Source organism: Lithobates pipiens, unplaced genomic scaffold (genome assembly GCF_037356315.1).
Source record: "Lithobates pipiens isolate NorthernLeopardFrog02 unplaced genomic scaffold, aLitPip1_a1.2 Scaffold_19, whole genome shotgun sequence".
Classification (NCBI taxonomy): domain Eukaryota; kingdom Metazoa; phylum Chordata; class Amphibia; order Anura; family Ranidae; genus Lithobates; species Lithobates pipiens.
In genome coordinates this window covers 96,067,277-96,084,244 of record NW_027507764.1, presented here as the reverse complement: position 1 = coordinate 96,084,244, position 16,968 = coordinate 96,067,277, and the positions used below count along the sequence as shown (strand labels likewise).

Sequence of the window (16,968 nt, the reverse complement as noted above, 5' to 3'; positions counted from 1 at the left end):
GGCTCTCCTGGGCTTCGCTGGACAGAGATGGGGCTTAGGTAAGTATTGGGGGGCTGGGGGAGCGACTGCACGCAGAAGGTGTTTTTTTTTTTTTTGCCTTTACAACCACTTTAAGATCAAACCACATTAAAGCGGAATTCCACCCAGAAATTGAACTTCCACTGTTCGCATCTCCCACCCCTCCTCCCCCCTTCCGGTGTCATATTCGGGGGGGGGGGGGGGGGCGGGGGAGCAGATACCTGTCAAATTGAGGTATTTCCTCCCACTTCCGGGGAAAATCACTGCGATCACTGTGCCGTGATCTACGCAGCGTCCAGCAAATCCTCCTACTCCCCCGCTGTCTTCTGGGAGACACACAGGTCCCATAACACAGCGGGGACCAAACAGAATGCACAGCGTGACTCGCTCATGCGCATTAGTGAACCGGGAGTGAAGCTGAAAGTCTTCAGGGATTCACGGAACTCCTATGTGGGCAAACCTGGCCTTCTCATGGGCATACCTTTTTATAGTACACCCATGTGAACAAGGCCTAACAGGGAAATGTCCCTGCTGGAACTTGTCTCCTCACTCTGACATCTTGTCTTTCTCCCAGTAATGTAATATACAGTAGATGACATTCTGCAAAGAGAAGTGAGATTCCTTTGGGATGTTTCAGGCTTTTGGACAGTTGTTGGCTCATGTAAAGGCCAACATTTAGTTATTGTTTATACTGGAAAAAAACTGTTCTATTGGTCGCACATTATCTATCTATCTATCTATCTATCTATCTATCTATCTATCTATCTATCTATCTATCCTATATATATATATAATCTCTCTATCTATCTATATATAATCTATCTATCTATCTATCTATATATAATCTATCTATCTATCTATATATAATCTATCTATCTATCTCTTTAAAGCTGTGTGATCTATACTGAGAAGCACACCAGTAGAACATTTTGCTCAGATGGACTCCGATTACAGAATGAGGCAACATTGACTCACTTTCAGCAATTTCTATTATAGCTAGGAGATCATTTATCCTCTGAGCATTTTCTTGCAATTTTGTTGCGTTCTCCAGCAGTCAAAATCCTTTGATTGTTTTAAATCGCAGAGCGTTCCACTGAGGAGCGTTAGAAAACATTCTGCTTGCTGCAGTTTTAAGGAGCTGACCTGTGGTTTTCCTATTGAAGGCATGTGAATGGAGCACTTCACAACTATAAAAATACAACAAAATGTATTCAGTGTAATCCTGAGCGTGTGTTTCTGGTCTGATTTGAAGCTGAAATAAGATTGTCATTTTGGGAAGCATTTCAGCAGCCAGCAGTGCAGTGAAAACCACTGGTCAGTTTCTATGGCTTCTATCAGTTATTGGGATTGGGGCCGACAGTTTTGTGGCTTGTTCACACCATGTCTGCTAACCACTTCAGGCCTGAGCCTCTTTTTGAGATTTGGTGTTTACACGTTAAAAAACAGTTTTTGCTAGACAATTACTTGGAACCCCCAAACATTATACATTTTTTTTTTTTTCTTGCACCCTAGAGAATAAAATGTCACACCGTATTTGCGCAGCGTTCTTTGTTTTTTTTTTTTTTTAAAAAACAAAGTAAAAAAACAGTAAAGTTAGCCCATTTTTTTTTTTTTTTTTTTTTTTTTTTATATTATGAAAGATAATGTTACGCCAAATAAATTGCTACCCAACATATCACGCTTCGCAATTGCGCCCGCTCGTGGAATGGCGACAAACTTTTACCCTTAAAAATCTCCATAGGCGTAGTTTTAAAAGATTCTACAGGTTGCATGTTTTGCGTTAGAGGAGGTCTAGGGCTAGAATTATTGCTCTTGCTCTACCGATTGCGGCAATACCTCACGTGTGGGTTGAACACCATTTTCATATTGGTCGAATGCTGAAACTCCAAATTATCTTGATTTCGTCTTTATTGTCAAAAGGGTCAGACAGATGCAGGCAATGGTAGACGTTTCACGAGCGATGGCTTGCTTGTGGGTTGTGAACAAGCAAGCTATCGCTTGTGAAACGTCTACCATTGCCTGCATCTGTCTGACCTTTTTGATGATAAAGTTGACATTGAGATAATTTGGAGTTCCAGTGTGCGACCAATTCCTTGTTTTGTTTGTCTTCCACGCTGAGGTCTGTACCTGTGATCCATCCTGCATTGCCTGGAGCAGTGTGCTTCTCTTTGTCCATTACCGTTTTTCATATGCGTTCGCTTCTGCGCGCAAGCTCAGCAAGACAGGGTGCATTTACATTTTTTTTTTTTCTTATTTATTTTACCTTTTTTATTTTTACGCTGTGTTTTTAAAAAAATTAATAAATAAAAAATCACTTTTATTCCTATTGCAAGTAATGTAAACATCCCTTGTAATAGAAAAAAAGCATGACGGGATCTCTTAAATATCATCAGATCTGGGGTCAAAAAGAATTCAGATCTCATATTTACACTAAAATGCGAAAAATAAATAAAAATGGCCCTTTAAGAGCTGTGGGCGGAAGCAACGTCAAAATGTCACTTCTGCAATTATATGGAGACGGCTCGGGGCCATCATCCCCTCGCTAGTCTCCATGTCACTGACATGAGAGGATCCGATCGCCTCCGCCGCTGCAGACTGCTCTGGTAAGTGGAGGAGGATACCGGTGTGCGGCGCGGGGGGCCCTCTCCAGCCGCCAATAAGTGATCTTGCGGCGAATCCACAGCAGAGACCATCATTATTGGAAACTGGACAGCTGGCCGAAAAAGAGGGTACTGGGGTTATGGCAGCTAGCTGCTGCCATAACTATATTCCTCTTCAAACTTGGGACGTATATCGGCATGCGGCGGTCCGGAAGTGGTTAAAGGAGAAGTATGACCAATGCTTTTGTGGCCCTATTTCTCTTTATAGATCACAGGAGTGCAGTTCTTTATGCACTCCTGTAACCTGTTTTCAGCTGACAGTGGTCTAAAATCTGCTGTCGGCTGATGTTAATCACCCGCACCAGGATGGGAAAAGATCCTGACTTTACATTTTGGGATCCACACAAATACCTGGACAGGCAGCTGGCTCAGCCTCTTGGCTGTACCCCAGGGAGACTCTCTTAACCAGCCCAATGCTCCAGTCATCTCTGGAGGAGCCGAGCCAGTGACTGGCAGATCTGAGCGATCAGTGATGTTTAATCTCTCAGTGCAGAGGCACTTATTTATACCCCATACTTCTCTTTTAAGCTGTGCTCCTCTGCACAAATCGACACAGGGGCATATAGAATACGGTTTATGTGCTTTGTTGACACCGTCCTTGTCCATTATATATGTGTGTATTTTTACGCAGCACAATTTGCTACACCACATCACTGCAACACGCTGTGGTGCATAGAGTTAAATGAAGTGTCAACACATCGCACCATTCCTGTACAACACACGTCAGTGTTTACGCGTTTTAGTGTGTAGGCTGGTGTGATTTGAGTCCTTGTCATTTCTCCATTGCTTTGTCTGTTTCTAATCTGGGAAGATGCAATTCATCTTGTACGGTGAAGGAAGCGAGAAGCCATTGACTTTGATGCCAGTGTGATTCTACGTGTCATAATTTCTTATATTTTAAACATAAGTCTAGTACCTTTTTTGCTTCCTTTGGTTAAAACCAGTTTTAGGCTACAAAAGCATGTCCATTCAAAAATGGCATTTTCCCTGCCATTTTGCTAGTGTATGATGGTAAAAGAAATATTCAACTTAACCAGCAAAGGTCTAGAGCAGGGGTCTCAAGTGGCGGCCCTCCAGCTGTTACAAAACTACAAGTCCCATCATGCCTCTGCCTGTGGGAGTCATGCTTGTAATTGTTAGCCCTACAATGCCTCATGGGACTTGTAGTTTTGCAACAGCTGGAGGGCCACCAGTTTGAGACCCCTGGTCTAGAGTCATATTTACATGTCAGCCCGTTAATTTGACAATAACTTTGTTAGTATCTAATATCATATTCAACTGGACTTGTTCTGTAATATTTTAAATGTTTCTAAAGTTAAAAAAAAAAAGTTATTCTTGCCTGCTCTGTGCAATGGCTTTGCACAGAGCAGCCCTAATCTTCCTCTTCTCAGGTCCCCCACTGTGCTCAGGGCCCCTGTTGAGTGCCCCCAGAGTACCCTGATTTCTATGGGGGCACACATGGGTTCTGGCTCCCGAGTCACTAATGTGTCCAAGAGACACACATAGTGTGACTTGGCCCCCTCCACTCCCTCCTCCCCAATGGCTCTTGCTGTTGAGTCTCCGCCAGTGAGGAGGAAGAGAACTGAGCGAGCTCTTGTGCACATTGCTGGATCGGGCTTAGGTAAGTATTAAGGGGGCTGTGTGTGTGTGTGTGGGGGGGAGCTGCACACTGAAGGTTTTAACAGTAAAAAAACCTTCAGCCTTTAAAAAACACTTTTAAGATGTTTCATTCTTACCTAAGCTACTTCTTTTAGTTCTAATGAGTGTCGGGAAAATATTCCAACATTTACACTGGTCAGCCCAAACCTCATGATCAGTGATTATCTCATTACAATGGCATCTGAAAGTGAGTTGGATATATTGGGCATATATTGTCCCGCAAATTGATGTATTGAAAGCAGAAACTTCTAGGCAAATGTAAGGATTTGTGTGACTTTGACAAGGGCTAAATTGTAATGGCTAGATGACTGGACCAGAGCAACTACAAATCTGTAGCTCTGGATGTTGCCGGTCTGCACTAGTCACGACCTACCACAAGTGCCCCAAGGAAGGAAGACCTGCAAACCAGCAGCAGGATCAAGTATGCTTAAGGCTTATTGATGCATGTGGGGTGCAAAGGTTTGCTTTTGTAGTCTGATCCAATAGAAGAGATACTGTGGCTCAAATTTCTGAAAAGGGCAATGCTGATTCCAATAGAAAAGTGTCCAAAAACACAGTGCATTGCAGTTTGTTGCATATAGGGCTTCCTAGCTCCTTCAGTGGGCATGTGAGTATCGGAACTGGACCACGGAGCAATGGAAGCAGGTGGCTGGTCTGATGAATTTGAGAATGGCTTGAGGAACACATAAATGAGTTTGAGGTTTTGACTTGGCCTCCAAATCCTCTCAACTCACGGTCACTGAAGTTCAGGAAGAGTAATGAATGACCTCACCGTTCATTGAGAACTACAAACCATCTGCTGTGGTGGAAGATGGGACTTGTAGTTCTTTAATTCACAGATCTGTGTGCTGTTTTTAAATTTTGCAGCATGTGTTGGGAGAAGATCCCCTGCCCGCTGTCACAGTTGGGGATTGGGGGGTGAGTGGGGCTGCTGCATTAGTAAAATGTTACACCCTAAATACAAGTGTAACATGTTCTATAGGTGAGCTTATCCTTGCAAAAAAAACTGCTACTGATGGCTTGGTTTTTAGATGTAATGTTACGGGTCATTGGTGTTTTGCTACGCAGGTAGAACCGACACCCTAATCATTGCTCTGTGGAAAGGCAGATATTGTTGTCCAACAGGATGGAAAGTGTCAAAGTTGTGGAACCACCCTGTTCTTGTTACATAATCCCATTCTTGGTGTTAGGATGGCTTCATAGCTATTAATCCTTTTGATATACGTGGCTGAAGGTGTGAAAGGCTGTGTAAACATTGAGTTAGAGATGTTCTAATGGTATTATATGTGAAAGACAGATGGGGGTTTATTTACTAAAGCTGGAGAGTGAAAAATCGGGCTCACTTCTGCATAAAAACCCAATCGGCTTCCACGTTTTAGTGCCAAAGCTTAACGGAGCAAGCTTATGTTAGGCTGGCTATACACTGCAAAAATTTGCATCAACACAGACAGTGTTGACAGTGTTCTCCTTGGGTGGGAGGAAAGCCGCCCCCTGCTGGGAGAAGACTGTGATTATTGCTATTGGCTAGAAAAGCTGCTAATGATATCCTGAAGAGAATCCGGCAGGCTGGTTGTAACCAAGTAGGCCGATCAATCAACTTGGTACATTCAGCCTGCCCATTACGGTTCAAATTGAGTCCACTCAAGCCGTGTATGTCTGGCCTGAGAAGCTGGTTGGTTTCTATGCATAAGTGAGCCTGACTTTGTAACTCCATAATGTGCACCTCACTGTGCTTGAAAGTATTGTCTCTTTTCCTTAACGTGTAGAAAAAGTGCTGAGTCTTTATTTTTGTTTTTTTAGAGCTAGCTTCATCTTCCTCATGTATAGATCTTTGCATTCCACACTGTCCTGCACCGTATGTAACTATAAGTTACTTCACATGTGTTGGGTATTTTGGATATACAAGCTTCTTTCTTCGTATATTGCTAGGCTTGAAAGACTGAGGAAGGCAATGTTTTCTTACACTCCTGCTGCATATGGGATGACTATATTACTCCATGTGTTCTGCTTCTGCCATCTGTTCAAAGGTCTTCTGTTTTTGCTTGACCTTGTGAATGTTTTAAGGAAAGTCCTGACTGAGCCACTACAAACTTTCAAACCACCCCTAAGGTCCCCATTCACACCTGAGCGTTTTGTAGCTTGAAGCCTGAAGTTACAAAACGCTGGAGGGGAAAAAATCTATTATTCTCAATGGAGATGGTTCACATCTCCACTCCATGTCGCCTGAAGCTCAAACAAGTTCCGGACCCTTTTTTTGTCACTTAAATCGGGCAGATTTGGGCATTTTTCTTCTTTTTACATTGGTGACCTTCTGCCCTGCACAAAATCGCGGCAAAACGTGGTAAAAAGCCACAAAATCGTGGTAAAAAATCACGGTAAAATCGCGCACATTTCTGCTTGAAAACGCTACGTTCAGGTGTGAATGGGGCCTTGTTTGTGGTGTTTTGTCTAAAAAATTATTTTACTAAAGACCATAGAAATTTATTTTTTTCTAATTTGTTACATTTATTATGAAACGTAAGGTACTTGAGGAATAATATAATGGTGCACCTCCATAAGAAGCAGCTTCCTATGGTGGCACACCATGAAGAGGAGGTGCCTAGATTGCTAGCGGAGGACCCCAGAAGTAGAGGTTCAGAGACACTCTGAGCAATACCATTGCATAGAGCAGGTAAGTATATCATGTTTGCTATTATAGAGAAAGACATTTGTAAGCTCTAAAACCGTTATAACCACTTCAAGTTTGGACATTTTCTCCCCCTTCCAGGCCAGGCCAGTTTTCAGCCCTGTCGCACTTTAAATGACAATTGCGCTATCATGCAACACTGTACTTATATGCCATTCTTTTTTCATACAAATAGACATTTCTTTTGGTGGTATTTGATCACCACTAGGCTTGTCATTTTTTGCTATATGAATGAAAAAAGACCGAAAACTATGAAAATTCTTTTTTTTGCTTAGTTTTTATTATGAAACTTTGCAAATGCATAATCTTTCTTCATAAAATTAGGCCAACATGTATTCTGCTACATCTCTGGGTAAAAATAACCCACAAAAGTGTATATTTTACCTGTGTGAAAGTTATAGAGTCTACAAACTAGGGGATATATATCTGAAAACGGATCAGTCGAGCCCCTAAAATGCTGGACGTCGGTGTGGCAGCAATCGGGACGTTGGTATGACGGCAGGGTGCTGATCCTGGTACTGGTACGGGATAGGGCGCCGATCCTGGTACGGGATAGGGCGCCGATCCTGGTACGGGATAGGGCGCCGATCCTGGTACGGGATAGGGCGCCGATCCTGGTACGGGATAGGGCGCCGGTACTGGTACGGGATAGGGCGCCGATCCTGGTACTGCTTATGCTGACATTTACAAACACAACTGAATGGGTCAGAGCAGTTGACCCAGTTACACTTTTTCGCTTGTTAGACAGACCACCTATAATTAATTACCCCATAGTCCTCTTTTGTAAGACGTATAGCAAATAATCAGATCTAAAACCTACAAATGGACAAAAGCACTTATTAAAAAAAAAAAAAAAAAAAAAAAAAAAAAACAACGTTGTGATTACCACCAAAAGAAAGCTGTATATATCTAAAAAAATAAAATGTGTTTGCATATGATGTTGCATGACTAAGTAATTGTCATTTTAAAGTTTGACAGCCCTGAAAGACAAAATTAAAAATGGCTTGGGCAGGAAGGGGATGAAAGCGTCTGGTATTGAGGTGGTCAAGTGCTCCCCTTTGGAGATATTATTCCCACTTTCTGTCTCGGGGACACAACAGAAAGTGAAGGGAAATCCCAGAGAGACCGGTATAGATTGAAATAAGAACCTGATAGAGGTTGTAACATGCCCTACCTTGCAATCTCTTTAGTTAGCCAATACATTTTATTCTCAAATCCAAACTTATACTTTTGACCGTGTCTAACACAGTACAACACATGGGTTGTGCTCTCTTATACAATTTTTACTTTTTCATTTTTTTAAAGTTGGGATTTTAAAGATTGGAATTTAGGAATATATACGTATTGCATTTCTTTCTCGCAGACATCATACAAAAATAGTGACATGTTGGTAATATTTACAACACCATCTGATAAAATGATGTGTCCTTTCTTCTTTCATTCACAACTTCTACTTCTTACAACATATATGGCTTGCCTGTCCGGTAATAGAGCTTCTATTTTTACTTGTAGTCGCTGCTGAAGTCTGGATGAAGGCCAGTAGCAGAACATGTCCTGTTCATGGAACACCAAAAAGAACTGTGCCATTACTTGGGTGAAGCTGTGTTCCCTTCAACTTTCCTAAACTGAAGATCATTTTTTGAAGCCACCTTCTTGTCTGCATAGCCCAATACGTTGTACGTCTTGGGGTGGGGTCTAATATTGTTAATTGCGCCTTCCATTCCTGTCGATAGACGGGCTTGCTTTGATGCTCACTATGGTTAGTGAGGTTGTCCACAAAGATCTACCAGTAGAAAACGAAAGGAGGAAATGGGAACTCACCATTCACACTTGGTTGACTTGCCATAAGACTTTGGACTTCAAAGTCACATGACATGTTGTACCCTATGTTTTTCGATGATGACTATTCAAATATGTGTGACTTTAAAGTCGTAGATACTTCAAAGTAGTTTATGCACTACTTTGGTCTGACGTGCAACTTGAGGCCTATAAACATCAATGTTAACCCTCAAAAGTTGCATACAAGTCCTACCTGAATGTTTTCATATGACTTTGAAGTTGTACAAGTGTGAATGAAGCCTTAAAGTGTGACTAAAACCACAACAGTAAAATCAGTCTGTATATGCAGTAAAGCATGCATGTGGTACCCAGTGTGGAACCTAAGGGGTTAATCCCCCTGCATTGTGTAAAAAGGCTGTTTGATCCTGTCTTCTCTGATCCTGTCTCCAAACCATCTCCTAATAGTACAAAGGTTAGGGGACAAGCTGCACATACTCAGCTTGGTGTGTATTGCTAGAGAGTGTTTGTTTTTTCTTTTCTTGGGAGAGTGCGTGTGGTCAGCACTGTCCAAATAGAGGGTCAGAGGTCCTGCAGCCCCAATAGAGGGTCAGAGGTCCTGCAGCCCCATAGGACAATCGTAGGAGAATGAAAACTGTTCCTGGAAGCTTTAATCAAACACTGTATTACACGGTATTTAACAGCTTAGATTTACCAAAACGATTGCATTTCTATGATCTGTGTACTGTGGGGGACCACATGCAGGTGGTCCCCTAGTTACAAACGACTCCTACTTACAAACTGAGGGAGATAACAGGAAGTGAGAGGAAATCTACCCCTAGGAAGGGAAATTCACTCCTGTAAGAGTTGTCATGGGAAAAAGGTGTCTCCACTGAAGGTTTATCACCAATCCTTGTTGACACAACAACCCAAAATTTTCAAAATCAAATTGTCGTTGGGACAGAAAGTGGGATGAAATCTTCTGAACAGGGGCTACACTTAAAAAATGTACCTGTTCCGACTTACAAATTCAACTTGAGAACAAACCTACAGACGCAATCTTGTTTGTAAACTTGGGGACCGTCTGTATAGTGAATGCAGGGTTCTGAGTTTTACAGGTCTTTGGGTGTTCTTGGAGCTCCCCAAACATTTGGACCCTGTAAAATTCTCAAGATCTGACCTTGGCCATGCATTAGATGTGTACTGTGCAGAGCTTGCCTATAAGAGAAGAAACGTTTGTTTTAAGGAACTCTACTTTATAGTATGAAAAGGAACTCTGCTTTATTGATGCAACTGCAACTTTTCCTTTGTGTGTACTGTAATCTGTTGGTCAACAAAAAGTATTGATGGTAGGCACAAAAATTTGTGACGGTGGGAATCATGAGTTTGTCCTATTTGTTGGTCTATCCTTGCAAGAAACTGACAGTTGGTGGTTTAAAAAAAAAAAAATTCTCCTCGCTAAATTGGCACCCTTATGTGCGGGGAATGAGGGCAGAAGAGCCAGTATAGTCAGATTTTGCACCCTACCTATATTGCGGAGTAGTTTGAAACTGAAGATGCATGAAGACTTGACTGAACCTTTATGTGTATTGAACATTAGGCCCAACACAAACCTGGAGAATTACTTCCCTGTTCAAGGCGCAAGGTTGTCACTTCTTTTGTTCAGTATTATAATGACTGCATGAAGTAGTAATTTATGCCTAGGTATGGCTGATAAATGGGACCTGTCGCAACCCTCCTACAGATCTCTTCCCAGGTTGTGTAGGAGGACTACCAGCAGTTGTTAAGCATAATCCTGGGTGTTGGTGCATTCAAAATAAATTGATTGCCTTACTTTCTACCTGGTTGGAGATGGGGATATGTGTGTGTGTGTGTGTGTGTGTGTGTGGTTTTTATTTTTTTCTCTTATGAATTTGAACACAGCCCAGACTTTCTTTCTGGCATTTCACTTAGACTAGAGCTACATGGTGAGGTACATTACGAAGAGCACTAGAAACTGACCTCTACCAGAAGCAATTAATAGCTATACAGGTGGAACCAGTAGCTCCATATGTAGTCAATTGAACAGGTAATATGTAGTAGTTCAACTATTTCCTGTATACCCACGTTGTGCTCACTCTAATGAATACAATAAACGTGCTAAAAACAATAAAATGGTGAACAATGAAAACAATGATAAAATTGTGCCAAATTGATAAAGTGAATATTCTCTAGGGTGGCTGTTGTTGCAAAAGTCAACAACTTCAGAAATAACAGTACAAAAATTCACAGCCGAAGGGAAAGGTGCGTGTAGGTGCAGTGGTTTAAAAAATGTATTACAGGCACTAGAGCTGCACAATTAATTGTTAAAAAATAAATAAAATAAATCACGATCTTGATTTCCCCCCCCCCCCCCAATATAATTAAATAAATATATATAATATCTATATCTATCTCCTAGGTGCACTTACATACCAGGAAGTAGAGCTGCATGATTCTGGCTAAAATGAGAATCACAATTTTTTTTTTTTTTTGCTTAGAAGATAGATCACGATTCTTGCGGCGTATCATCTTTCACATTAAAAGAAAAAAAATTGTGCTAACTTTACTGTTTATATATTATTTTTTATATTTTTTTTTTGTGTATTTTTTTATTCCCAAAAATTGCATTTGAAAGACTGCTGGGCAAATACAGTGTGACATAAAATATTGCAGCAATTTGCCATTTTATTCCCTAGGGTCTCTGATTTTTTATATATATATATATATATATATATATATATATATATATATATATATATATATATATATATATATATATATATATATATATAATTTTATGTTTAGGGGTTCCAAGTAATTTTCTAGCAATAAATATTGATTTTAACTGAAGAAAGAAGTGTCAGAAAAAGATTTAGACTTTAAGTGGTTAAACTTCCTGCATTTACACTGATTGAAAGTTTGTCAGACTGCCCAGATTATTTGTTTACACAAGAAGTTCTATCCCTTTGATCTAAGAAGTAAGCATTAGTTAAAATGTTTCAAGTTCTACACTTGCCAGATTGGGGATGTTTTCTTTTGACAGCTGAGTGAGCAGATAATCTCTCCACTTGTTTATATGAAAGAATCGCCTACTCTCAGCGGAAGAGATCGTCAGGGGAGTGAATCGAGGTTGCGGTTTTTTAACAATTAATCGTGCAGCTCTACCAGGACGTGCACTGCTATATTTCAGGAGGAATTCAAGACAAATAGTAAATTTTTCAGGATACTGATTAGGCATAATTAAAATGTTACTAAACCCACATCCGTCTGTATATGCAGTAAAGCATGCTTGTTATACTCACTGTGCAACCTAATAGGTTCATCCTCCACATTGTGTAAAAAGGTATTTAGAAGTTTGTATTTACCAAAATAAAAGTGTACTGTGGGAGACCAGATACAGTGAATGCAAGCTCCTAGGCTTAAAACTTTTTAAAACTTCTAAATGTTTCATATGAACATATAAGTATTCACTTTTTGAGTTCAGTTCCACTTTAAGATGTTGGCAGCATAAATTTCTTCACAGTTTTTAGTTTATTCAGTAAGTGTTTTTGTTGCGCTGGCATTCAGTAAAACTCGTGTGGAATTGCCATCCAGATAAAGGAAGCCTTGCTTTATGTTTCAAATTCTATTTGCATAAAACAAAATGCTATCGGCAGAAGGTGCTCTTTTGATTTTCCTCTAAATATCTCTTTTAACTCCTGTGACTTTATAATTTTTGCATTCATTTTGATTTTATTCTAATTATTTTTACAGGTTTTAACGTTGAAACCCCACCATGTCATTGAAGCCACGAGTTGTGGATTTTGATGAAACATGGAACAAACTTTTAACGACAATCAACGCCGTTGTCAAGCTGGATTATGTTGAAAGAGCGACGTGGAATGACAGATTCTCGTATCCTTTTTTCATGATGTGGATTGGTACTGATCTGTGTTGTGGGGTTTATCTGCTAGTCTGCTTTCAGCATTTTAACCACTAGAAGGACTGAAAATATATCAAATTTTAGGATTTTATCAATGACAACCAACTGGGTGTTTCTTTCAACATTGTGTTCTGGGTAGGAATGGAGGAAGCAGTGTGGGGAATACAGGGGTCATTTTCAGGCTTGTTACCTAAACTGAATCTCTGGCTTCTGGTGCCCTTGCATGCCCCACTATTCATTGGAAGTCTATGGTAATTTTGAAGATGTACAGAAAAAAACAGATGTGCGTACTCAACTTTCGGGGGTTGTACCGGGATGATGCCCGCAGCTGCAGGTATCATCCCAATACTGTTTTTTAGAGCGGGCGATCGGCTTTCCAGGGATAACAACCGATGCGGCTAAAAGCCGCTCGGCTGTTATCCTGGAGGAGCAGGAGGGGAATTCTCCCTCCCGCCACTCTGAACGGGCCTCCCGTCCCACCGGGAGACCCGATTCACAAACCGCCACTTCCAGCGGCTAGGGACAGACTGCAACGAAGCCAGAAACTGCTTCGTTCCAGTCTCTTGATTGTAAACACAGAAACGGTTTACTCGGCTGCCAATGGCGCTGGTTTAAAAAAAAATATACAGTATTCAGAATCGCTGGAAATGGCAATCTGAATACTTTGAAGTGCAAAGGACGGATTTCGGGTCTTTTAGAGTACCTGTCACCACCTATTACTGTCACAAGGGATGTTTACATTCCTTGTGACAGCAATAAGTGATCAAAATAGTGTTTTTTTTTTTTTTAACACAATTTATTTATATAAAAATAAAATAAATAAGAAAATACATATTTATTTAAAGCGCCCCCCCCATCCCCGCAAGCTCGCGCAGCAAAAGAAACGCATACGGGAGTCGCTCCCCCGCATATGTAAACGGTGTTCAAATCACGTTGTATCGTTGCGATCGTTAAAGCGAGAGCAACACTTCTAACCAAAAATAAATAAAAAATGTAAAGTATCGTCTATGGAGATTTTTAGTTACCGTAGTTTGTTGCCATGTCGTTCAATTATAAAGCTTGACATTTTTGGTATCTATTTACTCGGCGTAACATCATCTTTCACATTATACAAAAAAATTGGGTTAACTTTACTGTTTCCTTTTTTTTTTAATTCATGAAAGTGTCCCTTTTCCCAAAAAGTTGCATTTAAAAAAAACGCTTCACAAATACTGTGTGACATAAAATATTGTAACAATCGCCATTTTATTCTCTAGATTCTCTACTAAAAAATATATATAATGTTTGGGGGTTCTAAGTAATTTTCTAGCAAAAACATTGAATTTTAAAGCTGAGCTCCACCCTAAAGTGGAGCTTCCGCTCATTGGAACCCTCCCCCCCCCCCCTCCGGCGCCACAATTGGCACCTTTCAGGGGGGAGGGGGGTGCAGGTACCTGTACAGTACAGGTATCTGCACCCACTTCCGGCATAGATATCAGCAGAATCTACGCCCCTTTCCGCAGGTCCCCCGCTGTCTGCTGGGAAACACACGGATCCCAGAGATCCGCGCATGCGCAGTAAGGAACCGGGAAATGAAGCCGCAAGGCTCCACTTCCTGATTCCCATAGCCAAGATGGCGGCGGCAGCACCCGAGAGACGATCGAGAGATCGGCTTTGGGTGCCGACATCGCGGGCACGCTGGGCGGGTAAGTGTCCTTATTTTAAAAGTCAGCAGCTGCAGTATTTGTAGCTGCTGGCTTTTAAAAAAAAATAAAAAATGGCGGAACTCCCGCTTTAACTTGTAAACACCAAATGTCAGAAATGGGCTTAGTCATGAAAGGGTTAAAAAGAGGGACATATTTAATCGGTGTGGTAATCCATAGTCTCTCTCTAAAGCCCCATATACACTATCAGATTTTCTGCTGATTTTTTATTTTATTTATTTTTGCAGATTTATTAAAACCATGTAGTGCAAGGGCCTGCCTGATTGCATACACATTGAAACTCCTAAGGTTCAAACTCCATTTAGTTTTGGTAAATCTGAAGGAAAAAATCTGCAGAAAATCTGTTAAGTGTGTATGGGGCTTAAGAAGAGCACTGATCATTGGTTGTAAAAGGTTCAAGTATCTAGCAACAATTCTGTTATTGCGATTCCAAGGAGCTCTTTAACCTGTACAGATCACCTTTGAAAGTTTTATAGCTCTGATGCTTTTGAATTGAACGAATAAGTGGAAATAATTTTGCAACTATTGGGGAGACTTGCATGGCCTGAAGCTGCCTTGACACATAGATGTTGCTGTGTACATCTTTGTAGCACCGAAATGTGCTGCAAAAATGTGCTCTTTGGCCCTCTGCCAGCTGTTTTGTTCTCAAAGAATGTGAAGTGTGTTAGTAAAGCGAATGTCGGGTTTCAGATTTGTATTTACCTTTTTAAAGTACGTCTATAGTATGTACTGCCACCCCCCCCCCCCCCAACCCCCACCAGAAAAATGTAACCATGTAAGGAGTCACAGGCCATGTTGAAAGCTCATTGCTGCAAGTCGGGGGTCTCCCAGCTTTTCAGTATGAGGGCAATATTGTATTTACATTTTGCTGGCTGAAAAAAATCTATTTGGTAAGTGAATAAAATTTAAACAATTTGTTTTTACTGGGAGCTTTTTCAGTAATCGACACGATATGATTCAGAAAAACAAAAAAATAACTTTATAACAAAAGGCAAAACTTTTTTTATTTTATTTTTTAGTTTTGGATAGAGTGGAGAGGGATTAGAACACCTGTCAGTTTTTATTGCTATCTGTGCCCCCATTAGGGTGTTAGACGAAATCTTCCAATGGGAACACTAGTTCTGGTGACCTGGGGTCCCCAAGAAATTATTTTAATTTGCAGGGATTTCCTCTCACTTCCTGTTTAGCTATGGGACAGGAAGTGAAGGGAAATCTCCACAATAGACACAGATGGCAAAAAATAAATAAAAATCTAACACTGGTTATAACTCTCCTATACTCTATCCAAAATGAAACAGAACATGAAACATTTCTTGCCCATAGTTCTACTAGTTCGATTACCATTTTCCACCAAATGAAAACCCAATTTTGTCCTAGAAAAAAAAAAACAAGGTATAATTCACCTGGATACAAAAAGTAGGTGTGATGATATGTACAGTTTTGCAAAACATGTTGCAAAATTGTGCCTGGGCATGAAGATGTGTTTTTTACCCTTAGGCATGAAGGCGTTAAATTCGTTTTTTGATATCTCACTATTCTTTGCACCATAATCCCTGTATTTAGTGCAGCACAGTTATTTCAGCTCCAGGTCATGAGACGGGACTATCTCCTCTTGTGCCGTGTACACACAAACGGAATTTCGGCCAGGAAAAGACCGATGTATGCTCAATTGTAATTTAGCTGGCCGAATTCCCGCCAGCGAAAATTTGATGGCATGTTCTCAATTTTCCCGATAGGAATTTCCCATAGAAGTTTTTCCATCGTGTGATGCAATTCCAACACGCAAAAGCTCACGCATGCACAGATTCAACTACGAGATGGAAGCTATTGGCTACTACGTATTGAACTTCCTTTTTCTAGTCCCATCGTACATGTTTTACGTCACTGCGTTCTTGGCGGTCGAAAACACACACACACATCCCAAGCTCCAGAATGACTCTGCATTTTAGAATTAAAATGTAAAGCACCAATGGGGCTCTGATGGGAAGAACTTGTAAAAGATTTTTGCCTTAGCTATTAACATTAAATCCTATGTCCCCACTCCTTCTCCTCAAGTCTCACACATGTGCAGCAATAATTGAGACAAGACCAATCAACAACATCCCAACATCTGGGTGAGCAGAACCATTGCGTCCATTTTCATGAACTCAGAGAAATGTATTGAAAACGCCATAGGTTTAATGAACCCTCAAAGCAGGGCAGGCAATGTGCCATAAGGAAGCATAGCCACTACTTTCCTAAGCTCCTAATCTTTCTTTTCATTTCTATCTCACCCCCCCCCCCCCCAATCCCTCATAACCCCAGACCCCCTCAATTTAATACACACAGCAACACCATGTTAGATTCTCATCACTACAGGAATATATTGCTTTTGGAACAAAGTTTTTCGTGGTTTTTCCTGGTTAAGTATACATGAATAACGAACGAATTTCAAGAAACCACGACTGTCTTGTTTTTCTTTTTGAAACTTTATTGTACATGTAAACCATGTTAGGTTGCTTTCACATGTGTAACCAATGTATA

At 40.7% G+C, this 16,968-nt stretch overlaps 1 protein-coding gene across 1 annotated transcript in view; it reads left to right on the top strand.

Moving 5' to 3' along the window:
• CUL2 (cullin 2) overlaps window positions 1–16,968 on the top strand; it is a 154,524-nt gene that overhangs the window by 18,664 nt on the left and 118,892 nt on the right. Inside the window, exon 2 of the mRNA XM_077491103.1 lies at window positions 12,574–12,714. Within this exon, the coding sequence (XP_077347229.1) occupies window positions 12,596–12,714 (119 nt within the window). The 5' untranslated portion in view covers window positions 12,574–12,595. The remainder of the gene's footprint in view (window positions 1–12,573; window positions 12,715–16,968) is intronic.